The sequence below is a fragment of the Gavialis gangeticus genome, unplaced genomic scaffold, assembly GCF_001723915.1.
Source record: "Gavialis gangeticus isolate Ggan-Ray unplaced genomic scaffold, GavGan_comp1, whole genome shotgun sequence".
NCBI classification, from domain to species: Eukaryota; Metazoa; Chordata; order Crocodylia; family Gavialidae; genus Gavialis; species Gavialis gangeticus.
The window spans coordinates 182629747-182650181 of record NW_017729024.1 but is presented as its reverse complement, the minus strand read 5'-3'; the positions used below and the strand labels follow the sequence as shown (position 1 = coordinate 182650181).

General features: G+C 39.2%; 1 protein-coding gene across 3 annotated transcripts in view; it reads left to right on the top strand.

Annotated features, from left to right (window-relative positions):
- The window catches only part of WDR7 (WD repeat domain 7), a 400912-nt gene that overhangs the window by 157868 nt on the left and 222609 nt on the right, over nucleotides 1-20435 (top strand). For all 3 annotated transcript variants that reach the window (XM_019518172.1, XM_019518171.1, XM_019518169.1), the window contains exon 19: nucleotides 3956-4069. In XM_019518172.1, the coding sequence (XP_019373717.1) occupies nucleotides 3956-4069 (114 nt within the window). The remainder of the gene's footprint in view (nucleotides 1-3955; nucleotides 4070-20435) is intronic.

The following is a 20435-nucleotide window of genomic DNA, read 5'->3' as shown; positions in this document are numbered from 1 at the left end:
ATTGAGGGATCCCGTGGACCACAGATGCCTGACCTGTGAGTGTGGTGGGCAAAGGCCCATACCCCAATTATTCTTTTCTTCTCTCCTTTTTTGTTACTTTATTTTGAAGGGTGCACAGAGCCCAAACCGGGGGAGGCTACCAATGTAGTTGTCAGGATTAAGCAGTCATTTAAATCCTCCATTGCAAATTCTGCTTTAGCCATGGGAGAGGTGTTGGGGAATGCACCAGGTATGTTTTTCTGATGCATCAGAGATGTCTTTTTTATGTATTTTATTTTTTAAAGGAAAGTAGGTACATATAAACAAGAGGACCACGTGCCACTTGTGCAACACAATTCGTGAAGTCCTGGTTGCAGAGCAGCCTTATTTGTCTGTAAGCATTGAACCAGCCTGCCCTCTGACAAGAAGTGTGTGCATCTGCATGTGTGTGCGCCAGCATACTCCCTTAGCTAAGATAGTTTCCTCTTGGCAAGGTTGAAAGAAAATGTTAGAATACCCATAGCAAAAATAGCATTGCAGTTGTTATTATTAGGTGTGGGACTGTCCTTTTGAGGTTATTTTTTCTATGCTGTTACTAGACAGCAGTCTCCACTTTTCCATACTCTTGCCTAGGTGTACGTGGCAAAGATCTTGGTTTGGTGGTCTCAGGACTCTATACAAGCAGATTCATCAAGCACCTGATTACACATCTTGTGCATACACCATGATCTAGAGGATCGACACTTGCCTATCTACCAGACAGATGGCCACAGTGAAGAGGTGGTAAACATAGAAGGGAAAGGGAAGATGCTCGACAAAAACTGTGTGTGTGTGCATGTGCACTAGGGAATGTAGCTGTTGTGCAAGAGAGCTTGAGGGGACAGGGAGTAAGGCAGGGAAGAGGAAGAATGTGAAGAATAAATGTTGAGAGGAAAAGCTAGTAAAACACTTTTAAAGATGGGAGCAAATGAGGAAGCTGTGGAGAAAAATGCTAATGCATCAGAAGAGTACTTAGGACTGGAAATAAAATGGGAAGATTTGCAGTGGTATAAAAATGGTGACGAGATGTTGGGAATGGCAGGTCTCCCACCTTCAGTTTAGTAGATGATTAGTAGTCGGCAGAGTCCTCTCTAAGCAGTCAATGGATAGACTCATGTTTTTTACTTTAAGATCTGATTTTGAAATGGTTGTACATGAATAGAGTACAGCCAGCTTCCCTGACACCCAGCCACTCTGGTCTTCAGGGCAGGAAGGTTGGGTGCCACTGCCCTCAATTAAACTATTCTTATGGGTATTTTTACTTTGTGTTTTGGGCGGTGTCAAGTGGCATGTCTTGTCTTTCTCACCTGATACATTCAAAATATACCTCTACGTAAAAATGTTTACACACAAAGATATAGCATAGGAATATTTTTTTCTCCCATTTCTCATAAGAGATACAGAAGGAATGCTGTACTGAACTCACCCAGGTACTGATCTAGTCCCATATCCCTTTGGCAGTAGTGAACATCAGAAGCTACAGAATAAATTATCCAAAAAAAGAAAATCTGAAGTAGCAATTGTTAATAATTAGGAACTATCTTTTGCCCCGAAGTCTAATTTTTATATGAATTCAAATTATAGTTTTTACAAATTCTGTTGTGGGTGGTACTCTTACTTTTCTTATGGTTAACACAAATATATAATCCATTTCTAAGCTGGGGGTGCATGAGGTGCATAAGAAAGATGTCAATACTTTAAGAATAGTTTCTGTTTTAAAATAATATAAACATCTTCGTCACTTTTGAAACAAGGAGAACAAATCTAAGGGCATTTATAGACGTGCTCCCAGGGAGGGGGCAGAGGGCACTTTAATTAGACGCTCCTGGAGCTACTCTAATTAAACTGCCTGAAGCATCATGTATATTGGCATCTTTGCACTGAAAAATGGCAGCGAGGGCATTTTAACTAAAACTCGTAAAATGAGTTTTAGTTAAAGTGCCCCCGCTGCCATTTTTCAGCACGGGAATATTGATACATGACAAGTCTGCTGGAGCATGGTAATTACCATGTTCAATTAGACTTGATTAATCACGTTTAATTAGTGCGTTGAAGAAGCCTTGCTGCACATGTACAGGCACCCTAAGTCTAATACATTTTTAGCCCACTTTGAAATGTATCTCAATTTTATTTATTTATTTAGAGTGTGTATCTTTCTGTGCGTTATTGTAAAGGAAAGGAAGGTTTGAAAATTGTGAAGAATTTTTCTTTGACCTACTATGTTTTTAAAATCTTTATCTCGATGCAGATGTCACCTGTATGCAATTCCTGATACTGTTATAAAATGGCAGGTAGAATAATTAAAGAGAAAAGTCTCTTATTTTGTATTAGAATTATATCAGAACATTTTTTAGCATTTGTTTATTAATGCATATTTGATTTGCCAAGTAATTTATTAAAGAGAAAAAGTATAGGGGACTGAGTGGCTTTCAGGCATAGCTCTCAAACTTTTTGTTGGGTAAACTGCATTTTGATAGATCTTCTGGATTGTATCCGTTCACAATTATATGAATTATTTGTCTTTTCATTTGCCAGTTATGACAGGTACCTATGGAAAAATAGTAACTGCTTACATGGAAAAGTGTTAGGAAATTAAATAATGTATTTTGGGTGTTTTTTCTTGAATAGGATTTAGGAGTGAGAAAGACATGGACACAGTACCCAGCACCATGTAAACAGGCAAATTTCCATATATGACCAGCAACAAATGATTTGCTAGCCTGTGGTATTCCACAGGTCGCAGTTTTTGACTGCCTGGCTTTCCATGTCATATAGAATATAAAGACTTTCTTGTCTAGAGCACTGGCTGAAATCTGGCACTCACTGACAGGGAATCAGAGGGTTTCCTAGACCCTCTCTGGTACCACACTTGCAGCCTCTCAATAGGCTCCTGGACCCTCTCTGGTCTCACAGTCTCAGCCCCTTAGTCCAAGCCCCCAACCCCTCCCTGGGTCTCTAGGAACCTCCTCCTCCCCCTAGTTACTCCCCAAACCTCCAGACTGCTTCTTGCTGTGCTCCCCAACCTGACCTTCTGGAGCTGCAGCCATCCTGCTGAGGTGTCCCCTCAGTAGGCTCCAAGCTTTTACTTCTGGAACTGCTCAGGTTTGGGCTTATGTCCTACCTAAGCCCAGCCTTCCTCCAGGATCAGATGACTCTATAATCACACCTACCCACACCTGCAGGCTGCCCCAGCACTAGCCTGCCGGCTTCTTAAAGTGGCAGGAGCCTCCTGCCGCAAGTGCAACACAGGGGAAAAAAGGGAAACAACTCCTTTTGCATTTCCCTTCTCTTTGAATTGAGATGCACATTGGAAGAACGCAGTGATATATTCCTTATTCTTTTGATGTCAGTTGTGTGGAGTGAGTTGCTGATATCAAGAATCCAAATACTGCAGCCAGCATGAACTGGAACTCTTGTTGGCACTCTTAGCTGAGCTGGCAAATTCTGCCATGAACATGGAGAGATGAGCCTTGCTCTTGAGGTGATACCTGTATGTCAAAGTTGAGCTTTATCAAAGAAATGCTGTGTTTAGAAGCTGATGCTGTGGCTGCCTGTACTGCAACTCTGTATTTTGTAGCTAAATAGAGCACTTCAGCTCTTGTGTTTAGATATTTGGCATCTTTCCCAGAAATGGAAATTCCTGTAAAGACAGTCTTGTAGGAAAGCTCTATACGTGCAGTCTGCAAAGCCTGAAAAAGATGGCTTAGCAAAGATGAAGTTACAAAAGGCCTTACTAGTGTGTGGTTTTGGTTTGTTAGTATTTTCCATTTTCCCTAAAAAACAAACAAACTCTGCCACTTCTGTTGAGGTTCCATAGGGAAGCATGTTAACATAAAAGAAAATTGCATATATGATCAGTAGTAGCAAGTGATTAGCTGAAAATAAATGCAGAATAAAATAAATTTAAAAAACAGCTAAAAACATAATTTTGTTTCAGCTGGAGTGACAGCAGAAGCTATTCAGACTGGTACTGCAAGTCCAGATTCATCCAGCACAGAAGCCAAAGTTCAAGAAGAAGAGCATGATCTGGTTGATGATGACATCACAGCAGGTCAGCATGAAAATATCTAATAACAAATACAGTTCTATCCATATTTTGTATTTATATGTTTGGAGAAGATTTAATTGGATCAAAAAGTTCAAACAGAAACCTTTACAAAATAAACATGCTAAGTGTTTATATACGTATATTCGTATATTTGCGAATTGAGCCGCTTTGTTTTAATATTAGAATTGAAATCTAGAAATCGGATAGTGCTAAATACTGTTGCAAAGGAACAGCTGTCTCTAAGCGTGAAGTGTCTGGGTAAATATAGCATTTTTATAAAGGAAAAAGGTTTTGTGGCTTAAAACAAAAAAAAGTTAAAGGAAGAAAATGTATGCGCTTTGCATTTAGTGAGTGGACATAGGTTGGTTATGATTTGACAGTATTAACTTGCAGTCTGATTGCTGAACTATGAAGCAAGAACTAGCCTTCTTTTGTAGTCCGTAAAGTCGGTGATATGTATATGAAGTCAGTGATTGTTGTCAAATTGTGAGTTGCTGATACCAGTTAGCTTTATCTTTTATTATAATTTGTTATCTTAGTTCCTTTGAGTCCATCTAACAACCTGTTTCCATTTGAAATGTTCTACTGGAAAAAATAAGAGAGCCTAATGATATTTTTAGACCATTGCAAAAAACGGTAATTACATGTGGAGCTGCTCCACTTGTAACCAGTGTTTCACTAATTAAATGGGATCTCCTGTTTTTTTTCCATATCTCATGTTTTGTTAGAATGTGTGCTGAGAGAATTAATTTATTTTTATTGTTAAGGGGTTTTTTGGTACCTAACAAACTACTTCTAGATTCTTTGAAGTGGTATATTTTGAAAAGTAACCAGAAGTGAACAGAAATCATTTTAATGATTCAGAAGCAGAGAGTTCTGAATTACAGCTGCAAAAGAGAATCAATTATTTCTTAAAGAAATAGTATTGTACTATTGTAGATTGTTTTTATACGGTCTTTTCTTTGTGTATAAAGCTGCTGAAGACCACAGAATTTGGGTTGTTTATGTAAAAATATAATACTATAGTCAAAAAAAGATATGCTAAATATCCAGTATTTCTTTCTTGAATTGATTTATTCTTTTTATGCCAGCTTACATGATGCATACCCAAAAGGAAGATTGTTCAATACCCCAGAATTTAAATAACTAAAAAAGACTTCTTTTAGCATATCGTCAAAGCAGCTAGCATGCTACAGCTTATAGATTGTGCAGGATACCTTTAAATTCTGCGACTTGATTGAGCTACATATAGATTTTTGCGAGGGTCTAAAAAAACTATATTTATTTCTATTGACTAGAAGCCTGTATAAATTATTTGCTGAAAAATCTGTTAGGCATACTGAGAGAGAGCTGCATCAAGAACAGTACGTTTATTTTGGAGGTACCCCATGTTTGGCATATGTATGCAGTATGATGTTATGGGCCACAATAATCATTAGCTGCCTTGATAAGCTATCTTATTTTCACAATAATTATATATATATCCTATTTATTTTTCATCATTTATAAAGAAACGTTGCTGTTCAGTTAATATTTCCTATGTGTATTCCTGAGTTAAAATATGCAATATGTCTGGTTTATAGGAGTTATTTGGGGCATTATTTATTAGTAGTATAATTATGTGCCGATTTATGAAAATGTTTTGATATTCTGGAGCCATATATAAATGTACACAAGAGTATGTCTACATACAGTTAAATCCACATGTAATATAATGTTCATTATTATGAAAAATTAAAAAAAATGAGTGAAAGTTAGGGTAGAATTGGGATCTGGATCCACCAAAACAGAAACCCTCTTTCTTTATGCCAGCTTTTCTTCTGTTTTTGTTTTCTCCTGTTCCTTCCCCCATCTTAGAATCTACCTTCTTCCCTTGCCCCTGAAAGGGTTACTATAGTGGCAGGCAGCCTTACTGTGAGCAATTTTGTGTTTCTAACTGCCGGGAGAGGTGGTGCTGGAGGAAGCACTGTTGCATGTAAAGGGAAGAGATTGAAGATGAGACCTTTTCTTAAGGGGACTTTCAAGACCTGCTTTTGCTTTTTGTTAGAGTTTTAGCAGTTCCAGGAGATCCCAAAACATTGCCACTATCCAGCTCTGGTTAAAAAAAAACAAAAACAAAAAAAAAAAACCTTGACTCTGCACTAAGTATTTCTGGTTAGGTCACTAATAGGTAAATGTTTGGAGTTCTCTTTTTTTTCTTTTTGTATTATTTTATTTAGAACACTTGTGATACATTTTAATGAAAAAAATCTCTCATTTGAGAAGTGATTGACTTACAAAAGAAGAACTGGGATAAAATAATATAACATCAATTGAATATAATTATATATTTTTTAAAGAATAGTTGTAAGAGAACAGCTGGGAAAGTAGAGTACGGAAAAAATTGAGTCTTGATTGAGACAATTTAAACCTCACCTTGTCATCTTAAAAATAATATGATGCAGCTTCTTTCTATATCTGTCTTTTTAAAGCTAATATCTATTGATTGCCTCCACAAAGTAATGCTAGTGTGCAGTGGTCAACAGGAATTTCTTCAGTCTAACTTGAGATTCACCAAACACTTTCATTTATCCATGTAATTTTTTAAAAGGATCACTTTCATATCAATCCTTTTATAGATTAGGGCATTTTAGTTTAGGCACTTAAAAAAATGCTGAAGCCTGTTTCAGGAAAATACTGAGACACTGCTGAGTGTGATAAGCATGAAAAAAAAAGAAAGAAACAAAGAAGGAAAGAAATCGCATGCAGTATTTCATAGGAAAGTGGATATGCTTTTAAATATACTAAAAATGCATGCTATAATAATAGGCTTTTAAAACAGTAGTATTATGTACATTATCTTTAATGGCTGGAAAGATTCTTCTGCTTTCAGTTATCCAATAAAATGGCTTGCTTATGCAACTTGCACCTTTCCATGACCCATCTCTAGCATTTATTCCTTGGTCAAAACACCCACCAGCTTCAGTAGTCAGGACTGCAGAGCACAGAATAAAAAGATGATATTTTGAAAAAACTGTATTCTAGGGCTCCTATACACATGCAGGGAGGTTGCTCCATCACGCTGTAATAACATTGCATTGGAGCAGACTCAATTTAATTGAGTCTGCTGGAGCGTGACAATTACCTCTCTCCGGCAGACTCAAGCATCACGTGTATCAGTGGCCCCACGCTGAAATAAATGGCAGTGGGGCACTTTAAAGCTCATTTGCCACCCTTTCGTCAGCACAAGTACGTTGATGCACATGACGCTCTGGATGATTTTATTTATCATGGCTTTCGGAGCTGTACTAATTGAAGTGCTCCCCCACATCTCTCAGAGCACATCTATAAAATGCCCTTAAATTCTAAGTTACAGTGACTTGAAAAACATCTGTTTAACTAAGCAGAACATGTTTGCTAACATGTTTTTGTTCATCTTTACTTTGTTTTAAACTGAATCTTGGGCTAGGTATAGAAAGTCATACAGCCCAAGGCTGAATCAATTCATTCTTTGCAGGTTAGTCTAAGCTGCACAAATGAAATTGAAATAGAAGTGAACAGACTTTTACTTTTGATTCAGGAAATGCAGCCACATGCCTGCAGTGGCTCAGGCCAGAAGCCAGGGGGTGCTAGAGTATGGCTCTCTGGCCGTGTGTTCACTTCCTCATCTTGCTACCCCCCAAGATCTCTGGGATTTGCAGTCCAGAATTACAGCAGCAGAACTTTGCAGGGTTGCTCATCACTTCCTCTTCCTGCTTCCAGGCACCTTTGGGATTTGTAGCCCACAGTTGTACCCAGCAATAAGTTTGAATGGGGGAAGGGATGTTTAACCCTCATCCCTGGCCCAAGACCCCAGCTGGGGTTTGCCTGGCAGTGGGGGGAGCAGTCCCCTCTTGCAGACTTTGTTTTAAACTGCCAGCTAGGCTTCCCCCCCTTCCCCTCCCTTGTCAGCCAGCCTTACTGTTCCAGCTAGGGAGCAGAGGGGAGGGGCTAGCCCTACAGTCTGGAGTGGATAGCACAGCCCAGGGCTGGAAAGCATGCTGTGATGCTGGGGGACTGTGATTTAACTTGAACAAGGAAAGGGTCTGGAACAGAAGTTTCATAAATTGGTTTGACCCAAATCATTTAAGTCTGATACTCCATTCAGCCAGGTTTATCTTAAACCTGTTTTAGCCATTTTGAAAGCGGTTTATGTGCACTGAACTTATGTTCTGTTACAAGTTTAAACCAGTTTCTGATCACTTAAACCAGTTTATGTGTAACTTCTGTCCCTAGCCGTGGTGATCTCTCTTCTTCACTTAGGCTTTACGCTCTTCAGTATAACTTCCAGAATTTTAGTTGCCTGTTATTCTTCAGTGTGTCTCCATAGGGACATTGCCAGTATCTATCTATCTATCTATCTGTATATGCATAGTAGAAATCACAGATACAGAAATCTTTCTAAGCTGGAAAAGAGCCAACTACCTATTAAATAGAGAACCAAACTCACTGCTTCTGTTCAGATGTAGGTGGTTTCTTTGCAAACATAAAACGGCTTCAAAACTCTTTTAAGTTTTCAAGGAAGGTTTAACTACCAAAATGTGATGGACTAAGGCATCCTACTCACCAAGATAAGCTTCCCCAGTGCTAGGACTGGGAGGTGAGTAGATTTTTCAGCTCTGTGAGCTCTTTTATGACATGGCATACAATAGCTCCTGCCAGCTGTTTATAAAAATCTCGTAACACATTCTTCAGAGCTATATTCCTGTCAGTAAGTAGAACCCTAAACTGAAACTTTGAAAAACTTTTTTCCACTTATAAAATGTACATGTTCATTAGACTTTCCACTACTGAAATGATTAAATATGCACATGTAGCTCTTCTTTACCCTGCTTGATATCTGCATATAAATTTCTTTGCAATGTTCAGATTCCAGTGGTTGGAGTGTGCATTCTGTCCCTTGCAGATCCCAACATTCTTGAATACAGTTAGCCTTTGGAGAGGGACTCATATCATTGCAAACAACCATCTTGGCAAGATTTAAAGAAGTCTATTGCTCATTAACCTGGCACTACTAGTGCATCTGGATGACAATCATAGCATGTGAGGATGCTGGAAAGGTAAATGCAGGTAGTGTAAAACTTGGAAAACTTAAATTATTAATAAATCGAGTTTACCATGTCCACCTCTCTTACTTCTTAATTCCACTTCTCTTAGCTCTGAAACTGTGAGAAACCTCCATTGCTTAGAATTTGTCTATCATATACCGTGTGTATATTAGTTTATGCACTGTATCCATCTAAAGGCATGCATTACATGGCACTTAGCATATTCAGCATACCAATAATATTGAGATTCTACAATAGTATCTTATTTTTTAAAAACTAAATGGGATTCATCATCTTAATAATTATATATTCTGATAGTTTATAATATTTTTGGTAAGTATTAACTAACCTACTGGAAATCAGAATGCCACATTACATTCTAGGGGAAAAGTGAAAAACAACATTTGTAAATTTAGTCTCTTACAGTTTGGCTCCTAAGATTATAATTAGTCATTAAATTAAAGTGGTGTACTTTTTAGAAGCACAAGAGAATGCAGTCACGCTGACGTCAATGTGATCTAAAGGTGTTCTGAAAATCGGAACATTTATTTAGAGGACTGCATTTGGTTTTTAAAACTTAAGCATGGCTTCTCCATTAGAAAATACTAAACGAGTAACATAGCTGTAATAATTTGTCACAGAAGCTATAATCCATGCCACCGAGACATTAGTTGGTCAGTTTTGAGAGCCTCTAACCTCAACTGGGCACACGGTACTCTATATTTCACTCTGACAAGTAACCTAATTCCTTTTTGGCTAATTTCAGGTGTGCACTAGGGGCTGGGGTGGCATGGGCACTAAGACTCATGTTTGACAGCCCAGAGGTTACAAGTTTGAGGCCATATAAGCACACACAGTGTGGCCGTATGTGATTCCAGCAAATCTGTGAATTCTACTAAATACCTTGTCACACAAAGACACAAAAAAGAAAAGAAGAGCTATTCCATGCTATTAATGTTACTACCATCCCTAAAAGAAAAGCAAAAGTTCTCTGACAAGTGCAGGGGGGCTGGACCCAGTCATTTGTAAGGTCCCTTCCAGCCCCTAACAACTATGAAACTATGAAAACTGTTATCTGCTTTAAGAAATTGAGCTGAAATGATGTCAATGGAAGTAGGAGGAAATGCTGTTGGTTCCTTTTATGGAAAAGTATTATCTTTTGATAGCCACTTGAGTTTGTTATAGGCTTCCCATACAAACATTTGGATCCCCAGTTGCTTTTTAACAATATTTCAGTATTAGCCAGGATGACTTTTTTCCTCATCTGAAAGTGGTCAGGAAGCCTTGACCTTTTGTTTCAGATGCAAGTAGTGCAGTTTATACTGTAGGTATGAAAAAGATAGTACACCTGCAATGTGTATTGCATCTAAGGTGTAAAACCATTCCAAAATTGAAGGTAGGGCAGAATACAGACAGGATCCTGCTTGGTAATTAGTACACCTCATTAGAGCCTATACTATGAGTATTGAATGTTCTGCATTGGTGATCTATCATTTTGTAGGGGGAAATTCAACTGTTGGCTTTGACCTATAAATTCTAACAGTCTAACTAAGACATCAGTTAGACTTAAAGACCATTCGGTGTAGAAAGGAAGCTGCTGACACATATTTTCCATGAGGGGATCAAGTTGGGCTTGATCCCTTTTTTGGTCTGAAATAATTCGAATCTATTGACTTCTACAATATGCTTAAATAAATGTTTCCATTCCCAAGTGCTGCAGCAGGCATGTGGAGCTGCATACATTCATTTACTCAGCCTTACAACAAATTTTAAATTTGTTACAACAAATTTTTAGAGTTGGTTTACAGCAGTTCTTCCCAACCTTTTCCTCAGCATGGCCCCTCAGTCCCCCTAGGTTCCCCTCACTCCCCATCCCCAACCCTCTGGCTCTGCCATTGCCCCTCATTCCCCACTGACAGCCTCCCCTGCCCCCCAGCCCTGCTGGTGGGGACCCCCAGCTGCCAGGACTATAGGGCCAGGGCCAGGACCTACAGCCCCCTGCTCCCCCCTGCAGTGCCCGAGCCCTGGTTGCCACTTGTGGGAGGCGGTAGCTGCGGTGGCTGAAGTGGAGCCCATGTGGAGGCAGGATGTGGGCTCAGGGCTCCCCACGCTGCTGGCCTCTTCCCCACAGGCCTCTCCAGTCCAGTGCATGGGACCCGGTGCAGGAGGGCAGGGAGGCTTGGTGCCACTGCTCTAGCCCCATACTGGCTGCGCTGCCATAGCAAGGCACCCTCTGCCCACCTGGCAACAGCAGTGCAGAGTTGTGCCCCTTGCTGCTGCCAGGCAGGAAGGGGGAGCCTCACCATAGTGGCATAGCTGGCATGGGACTCCCAGCAGCAGCACTGAGCGTATCTGCCCTGCTCTGCTGTGGCTGCCCCAGGGGGAGCCCTGAGCCTGCACTGAGCAGTTTGTATCCACCTCTGCCCCATGCACAAATCTGGGGGTATGTTGCCCCCTCCGTGTCTCCCTCCCTGGAGTGCACAGCCCCATTTTTATCATTGTGACCCCAAATGGGGTCCTGACCCTAAGGTTGGGAACCACTGGTTTATAGCCTCTCTTAACCAGACACATAATTTTCCTCCTTTAGTGATTGCCGGTTATCTCTAGTTTCCTATTCAGGTTGATAAAATGTAATGTTAGACTAAAATAGAACAGAACAAGAGCTGAACAATGTCTTAGGAACTGCATAGCTTATACGTGTACCATTTGTATTACAAAGCTGAATAATGTTAATATCAACATGCCACCTCTCTCACTTCATTTCTTCAGCTGTATAATCCAGTGTGCTGTAGGCTTCATATTGATTTGCTAGCCACAGTGACTTTCCTGCAGTAACTTGCCGGTCTCTTTCATGGACAGTCTTTTTCATGGACAGTAGCCTTTTAGTTTAGTAAAGAAGCCAAGACACAAAAAAGAAAAGAAGAGCTATTCCATGCTATTAATGTTACCACCATCCCTAAAAGAAAAGCAAAACTTCTCTGACAAGTGCAGGGGGGCTGGACCCAGTCATTTGTAAGGTCCCTTCCAGCCTTTCATTTTCTTGGCTTGTTTCCTCTCACTCTGAGACTTGGAAGAAAAGATTAATCTTCCTTGATCTGTTCTATTTGTCTATTAATCCAAGTATTTCTGTAACTTAAGTTCTTTATGCGTGCATCTGCTCTGAGCTTGAGTAATTTGCTTTACATGCTTTGCTCCCTTCACCTTTCTGAACTCTGGTAAAATTCCTGTAGTAGTAGAGTAATAGTAATAATAATATCCTAAGGATACTTTATTCAGTGTCCTTGATTACAAGATACATTGCAAATAAAACCGTTGAAACACTATTCTTACATTTGGTTTTTGTCTTACAAATCTGTCCTTTCATTAAGCACAAATGCTTCAGTTTAAATGCCACTATGTAGCAGTGATACTTGTGTCTGTTGTTGCAGGTAAGTGTGTAGTCATCTTACATTTTGTGCTTGTTAGTACATTATAAAAGTAAGTCCCTGCCAGCATGTTTGCAGCATCACAAAGTACCTTTTTTTCTCCTAACCACTCAGAAGCCTAAAAGACACCATAGGAATGATCTATATTAGATCCCATGAGACTCCCTAGGATCTTACCGTCTAGAATTCAAAGGCTGAATAAAACACATACCAAGAAGAAGAAAAAACCAGAAATGAGTATGTAGTAAATGCTAAGGGTTATTTGGGGAAATTGACTAGAATTATACTGATGTAATTGTCCTGGTATAGCTCCCTGTGTGGACACTTGTATTCCGGAATAACAGTGCCCTTTTTCTGATATATCTTAGGTTGCTGTCAGTTTCCAGAATAAAGTGTGTCTAGATGGGAAGGTATACTGGAACAACTATAATAATATAATTAAACCAGTGTAGTTATATCAGTAAATTTCCAGGTGTATATGAGCCCCAAGGAAAAAAATCATAACTTCAGTATAAAATGGTCTATAGCACAATACAATGAAGAGTAAGAAAAAAAGTTGTAAGGCAAGTATAGCACAGCATATAAAATATAGTCATTTTGAGTGCTTACTACTATTAACACTACATTACAAATGCTTCAGTTGCAAAATTTTATATGTATGAATTCATGATGACCAAAGTATTCATTATTGCCAAATTATTCATGATGACCACAGTGTTCATTATTGCCAAAAGTACAAATGAATTAATGATATCCAAATCGTCCCAAGTAAGTTTGTATAAAACATGTTTTCTTCACCATCCTGTAGTCTTGTATGTGCTATATTTACTCAAATCAAGATCATAGTGAATCTCAGATGACCCCCCCAATAATTAAATTCTATACATGGGGAAATTTATAAATTTGTTAAATCTAATTATTGTAGGATTGTCTTAAATTCATCCTTCACCAATGCTGTAGAGGGCAGGCAGTGGGAGGAAGGGAGTATGGGGGAGGTCAGAAAGCTTGTGCCTGCTTCCCTGCCACTTCCTCCCCTCTGCCTGCCTCCCCCCCACATTTTCGAGTCCCCCTTCTCCCCAGCTTCTGCTTCCCATGCCCCCTCCCCACGCTTATCATTGCTCCATGCTAGCAGTCTCCATCCCTGTTCAAGTCATGGAGCATGGCCCCAAACCAGCTTCTGAAGCAGCCATGCAAGCTTCCTACTGCTGCTATGGGGCCAGCCTGGGGCCCCAGCCTGCAGTGTAGACAGTCTGCCAGCACAGAGTGTGAGGGTAAGGTGGAGACGGAGAGGGGCAAGCAGGGAAGCAGAGGTTGTGTGTGTGCGTGGGAGGAGATGGTGGGGTACAGAGATGATAGGGGGCACAGGGGGCAGGAAGTAGTTGAAGCTGCCTGCATCCTGCACTGCCCTCTTTGATTCTGATGAGCCTTTTTCCCCCCATGGTAAATGGGTAAGATGGGTAAACCTCATCTTAGAATACAGTGAATAGGTTATGTTACGTTTTATGTTTACCCGTTTTTACTGGATGTTTTAAAACCTTTTTTTTTTTTTCTTCTGGTTACCATTTCATCTATACAAACTTTAGTTGCTATGAATCTAGATGGACAGGCCTCAAAGGGAAGACATGAAATAGAAGCTGATTTTCATATATGACTTTACATGCATGCAAAATTTATGCAAGCTGTGAATTTCACCTTTCTTGTGATATGGATTGGTAGATAACATCTGTGACTGTAATATTTGACCCTTGGCTTGTCAGTAGTTCACATTGTACATTTTAGATAATACACCAGTGTACTTGTTTAGAGGAAAGGAGATTCCAAATTTAGGGAGAAAAGAGAGGAGAGTCTTTTCCTGCCAAAAGTAACACTCCAAATTTCTGTTTCAATGTCAGACACAATGTTTAGAGGCCAGATGCAAGTTATTGCATCTCTGCATTGGGGAGTCTCTGCACTGAATTCTCTGGGCTTTAGATCAGGCTCTGAAGTGGCAGTGTGTGAGATAGTTGAAGGTGCCACTTAACACATCTGGCTACCCTTTATCACCAGTAGGATATTTTGCATTTTTTTTAAGTGTAACTTTATTTCAGAATTTCTTGAGTTTCTATCAACTTCGTTTGGGGATATTTGCGGTATTCCTGTAATTTTGTCTGTTGTTTTTAATTCTAAAATTGCTGGTATTTAACCTTAATAAAATTAACTTTCATTTTATTTTAAGATTAGTTTTCTTTCTGGACATGTATAATAATTTATAGATTTCCCAAGGTAACTCAGTTTAGGTTTTGTAACTTTTTTCCTTGTTCTACATTAACCTACAGAAAGATCTAGTTTCTTGTACTGGCATGTAAGGGCTGTACCTTGAGCAGTTTAATACTTTTTTAATAATAGATTTTAAAAGTAGGCTGTTCCTTCTGAAATACATTATTTTTAACTGGGTTTTCTTTTCTCTTATTTTCTATATCAATTTTTAAGGTGCTTTTCTATATCCATTTATTTACTAGAACAAAATCAGCATTTGGAAATGTAACACTTTTACAATTATCAGGAAATACTTGAGAAACAGCTTAATTTTTCTACAGTATAGATTAATTTAATTCATTTAATTCATGTTTATTTCCATGGCCTGGAAGGCTTTCTCAGTTTAAAGAATAGTAGAGATTAGGGATTTACAGTAGAAAACAATATTGCCTTCGTAGAATCTGTTTAATAAGATAATTTTTTTTTAGCCTGTCTTTCAAAGATTCCTTAGGGGTTCAGGTGGTTTTATGGGAAGTGTAGGTTTACCTGCATTTTGGTACTTTTTGACACTGGAAAGAATTATGAAAAGGCAGGGGTGCCAAACTGAGACAGCCTAAGATTGGCTAGTGCGGGTGTAGATGAGAATTCCAAAAATAAACTCAGGATTCCAGTTCTTATTGAACTAGAATTTGGCTCAAATGTGCATATTCTGATGTTTGCATTTCATTCAGTCTTATATAATCTGAGATTGAGAGCTCCTTAATTCATATTTTCTTACTATTAATTGCTAGAAGTGGGGAGTGTCAGGAATTCTAACACAAATCATTAATGGGTCTTAAGGTGACTCCATGGCCGTGTCCAGAGGAGTATGGCTGTGAGGTGTGTGGCACTGCAGAATTGTCTGCAACATGACATACTGCACATTCAGCTGTTCTCCGCACTGCAAGGAAGCAGCATGGGGGGAGGGGAGCTTGACCCTAGATATCTAGGGGTTAAAAAAAAAACCGTGCAAAAAAGCAGAGCAGCACATTTGGGGGTAGTGGGCGCCACTCAAAACCAAAGCCTGGTGGCCGGCCAGAGTCTCACTACAGCTGCCGGCCAGGCTCTGAGCGACAGAATTGCCATTGCTGCAATGGCCCCCAGAATCCCAGGTAAAGCTGCTGGGGCTGGCACAGTGCTGTCCCCAGCCTCCCCTACCCCACCTGGGGTAACCAATCCTTGAGCTGCAGATCCATCTGCAGAAGCTACAGGCCTTCCCGCAGAGGAGAGTAGGCTGTAGAGTGGGATTTCTCTCCTTTTCTTACCTCTGCTCTTTGCTTTAAGGGCTGAGTGCTTTACCTCAAAATGGACTTCTGCTTGATTGAGGTTGCAGTACGTTTGGAGTACATTGGTAGCCAGCAGGGGCATGGAGTGGGGGAAGGTGGGCAGTTTGGGTTGGGGAGATGTGAAGATGCGGTAAACAAAATTCATGCAGGAGTGTTACCAGTCTTCTTCACTCATTCAGTATTTTTAGAATTAGCATGTTTAGGTGTGATATTTTTTGTGTTGAATTACTGGTTGACTATCTTTGGAAAGAGAAATAGGTATTATATACCAATACTTTATTGGGTAAGAGTCCCTATTACTCTTTTGATGCCCATTAGGGCTGTGTGAAAGAGCATCGTTCCAATTCAACTTCTGTTTTGACGATTCAATGGAACAGTATTTCATTTCGAATTTTATTTCATTTCAAAAGCATTGTTTTAATTTCGGTGAAACTGTTTTGATGTTCCACCCGCAGGTTGTTATGGGGAAACATAAAACGCAGCAGGCAGGCAGACTGGGGTCGCTCATTCGCACCTTTGGGAGGGCTGTCGAGACTGCCGGAGTCCTTTGATTTGCCTGCCAGATGACAGGAGGCAGGTGCTGCCAGCTGGGCCCAGTGCTGAAGCCAGTAAGCCTGGCTTTGAAACTTGAGAAATGTTTCGAGCCCTTGTTTCATTTTGAAGCTGTTTTGAAGGCTTTTGTTTCATTTTGATTTTGCTGTTTCAAGCTTGAAACGCATTGGAACAGTTTCAAAATGAAACACTGGGCAAAATTTCGCATGGTCTTAATGCCCATGCCTGTTTTGATGGATTAGTAGTTGCCATGAATATATGACTGCTTATCATTCAAATATCTCTCTTCAAATTGAAGTAGCATTCACTGAATACTTGTAGTTCATTTTCATGTGCAGCTGTGCACGTAAGGAATTTTTGATCCCTCATAGGAGTCTGCCTGTCTTCTATCATGTTAATTTCTTTGACTAAAATGCGGAAGACGTGTGTACATGAAACTTTACTTCTCAGTGCCCTTGGGAGGCTTTTCACATCATTCCAGTGGTTTTCATAGCATGTTATTTATCTCTCTAAACTTTAACTAGTACACGTAAATCACTCTACTCCATTCATGTAAAATGGACCCACGTTAGCAGTTTTATGGTCCTTCAGGGTCAGAGTTCACTGTTGCTGTCAGAAAACACCAGCTTTTCCTTTTATCAGCATTTCCGTTGTGTCTGACAGCTTGTATGGCCCTTTAAAGGAAATGGCAACATAGAAACCTAAGCAATACTTTGAACATGGTAACTAAACAATCTTATAAATTAGAGGGGGAAAATTAGTTTATTTTAAATGTGTTAATGTATTATATTTAATTATAAATAGCCATTAAAAAAGCTAAAGAAAGCAGAAGCTACCATTGGCAACAAAAGCCGTTTAACGGTAAATTCTGGTACATTTTTGACACTTTTTTTTCCTAATGTATTTTACATTAAAGCAATGTTAATTTGTTTTTGGATTAATTTAATTAAATGCTTTCTATACATTTACTCTTGTATATTAAAACAGTACAAATCTGATCTTCTCCTGTGCACTGATAGGCTTAGTAACAATTATGTACCTGTACCTTTGAGCATTACACATGTAAATGATCCCAATTCACAAGACTAGTTGAATTAAGATAGGACTTACATTATCAGGACAAATGTTAACAGACTTTTTTGTGGCTGGAAACAATAGTAAATTTTTAGTAACTGAGGCACATGAGAACCATTTGGTTATGGAAAAATCTAAACAATTCCAAGTATTAATTCAAAGTATTCCGACTGTTTTAGTTACAGTGTTAATTACCATACATTTTCCTTGTAAGAATTTGACCATAACATAGAAAGTTCTAGAAATGAGAAGCAAACAGACTTCAGAAATGTGCGTGTAAAAGCACATACAAACATAACTGGAGACTGGTGCCACTTCTAAGAATTAATACCATAGTTTGACAGTGCCTGAATGAGATTTGAAAACTACTTCAGAGCATCAGGCTTGCTGCTGTGCCACCAGCTGTTGCATATGTAGAGATTTTTATTATTTTTATAGCTTATGGCCAGGACTATGTACAAACAGTGTTAATTGCTGTTCCTCCACTACTATATTTCCTGAACTGTGGGGAGCATGGAGGGCTCTTTGTGCTAGATTGGGCTTATGGTGCGTGGCCCAATCCAGGAACATGGCACCAGGTCAGGGTAGCGTGGGGGATCTGGCCCACGGACCATTCCTTGTGCCACTCACCTGGCCCACAGGAAAGCGAGGTTGAGCACCACTGATGTAAGTGATCAGTTGGCAACTAAAGTATGTTTATTTTTTTTTGAAAACTAAGATCTGAAGATGTTCAGATTTTATACATGACACGTGGTACCAGATGGATATACGTTTTGGTGAGAGACAGGGGTAAAATTAATGTGAAGTCAATATCAAAACCCCAAAGGAAAAAAATCATTCTTTTAAGAGTACCCTAAATGCAGACTATAGTAGCTAGAAGCCCACCTATGGATTCAAATATTTGTTCTCCCCCACAATTGCCTTTGACTTTTCAGTCTTAAATTTATATTGAGTATATACTAATTACTTAGATTTCCTCTTTGAAGTTGATTTTTGCTCATATTCAGTTGTACACAATGTGAAAATGAATTACTGTTATTTAGCAAATGAGTTGATGAAGGTGGTAAAAAGGGAAGTTCAGCACTGGTACAAAGTATTAATACATGGGGAAATAACCTTCACAATGAACTTTAAAGTTTGGGCTCTGGTGAGCTATGTAATATTACCTCAGTGATGGAAATAAATTACGTTATACTGTGTCACACTATTATATATATTCTGTATATTACATGGATTACTCTTATAATTGATCACAAAACCTTATGAAAAAAGGTTGTAATTCACAAGAGTAATGACAGCAATGTCTCATATTTCAAAAGTTTTACATCACACCTATGAATTATGGCTTTTAGTGTGCAAATCCTGTTTAAAGGGGAAAAGAGAATTTTTTTTAAATACTCTGGGTATTAGCAAGCTGTGGATTTCATTAGCCCTCTGCCTAACTGTCTATTTTGATTGCCAATGCATACATATTCAGAGATCTTGTGTATGCGTGGGTGGGTGGATGAGTCAGTATTTTACACCTGTAAAATAAAAGGGCAGATCTTGAAGTTCTGTTCACTTTTATATGCTAGTAAAAAAGCATGTGTTAAAGAGGCTTCAGTAGGGAAGGATTTGCAACAACACTAAGATGTAAAATGTCCTAATTTGCCAGAATTCTTAATCAGCCAGTTTACTGACTGATTTACACCTTTTGCTGTTTTGACTTTTTTTCCAGAGGGGATGAGGAGAAGAACTTGTTTCCTTTTTTTTCAGAATGGGATTTTCTGTGCCTTTTAATAGGACACACTTAGAACTTTATAGGGCATCTCTCAGCAGTCAAACCATAAACAGAAAAGTACTAGTTTCTCAGAAAAGATATTCAACTGTTTGTTTTCAAAAATCTATATGAAGAGGAAAATCTAGCTTCCTGAAAATTGGTTCCAAGCTGCAAATTGGTCTCCAAATAATCATGATTCTAAGTGTCTGCAAGCTTTGCAGTTCTTCAGAGCTGACTGCATAAACTTGAAAAGAGAGATACCAGTTGATAGTTCTCTTAAGTCTGCATCTGCTTGTAAAATCAATTAAATACTGCCACGCAAATATCACAGTCCTAGGCATAACCAACTTGAAAAACTGGTATCAAGGCAAGTACATTATTATACTTTCTTAGATTCTGCAGGATGAAAACAGCAATAGAAAGATCCATAAGAAAAATACTAAAGCTGAGCTCATGTATTGTGTCAGAGATACAGAAGTTGTTTGGACTTTGAATTCATAAATTAGTATTACACAGGACCAAAAAACAATCAGGACTTTAGAATTTCAGAAGTCATGACTTTTCTAGTCAGGTTTTTTATACTTGGTGTGTCACTAATTATGAAGCTGCTATTAACTGTGGTAGACTTTTTAAAACGATGAGTATTTGTAAAATCTGCCAAGTTGCCAACTTCTTGAAGGGAAAGAACAGCCAGAAGTCCATTATGAGCTTTTCTTGATCAGACTTTAAGTTGAGTAGTTTCATAGTTTCTAGGGTCGGAAGGGACCTTAGCAGATCATCTAGTCCGACCCCCTGCCATGGCAGGAAAGAGTACTGGGGTCAAACGACCCCAGCAAGGTGTTCATCTAACCTCCTCTTAAAACCCCCCAGGGTAGGAGCCTGCACCACCTCTGTTGGAAGTTGGTTCCAGACCCTAGCCGCCCTGACCGTGAA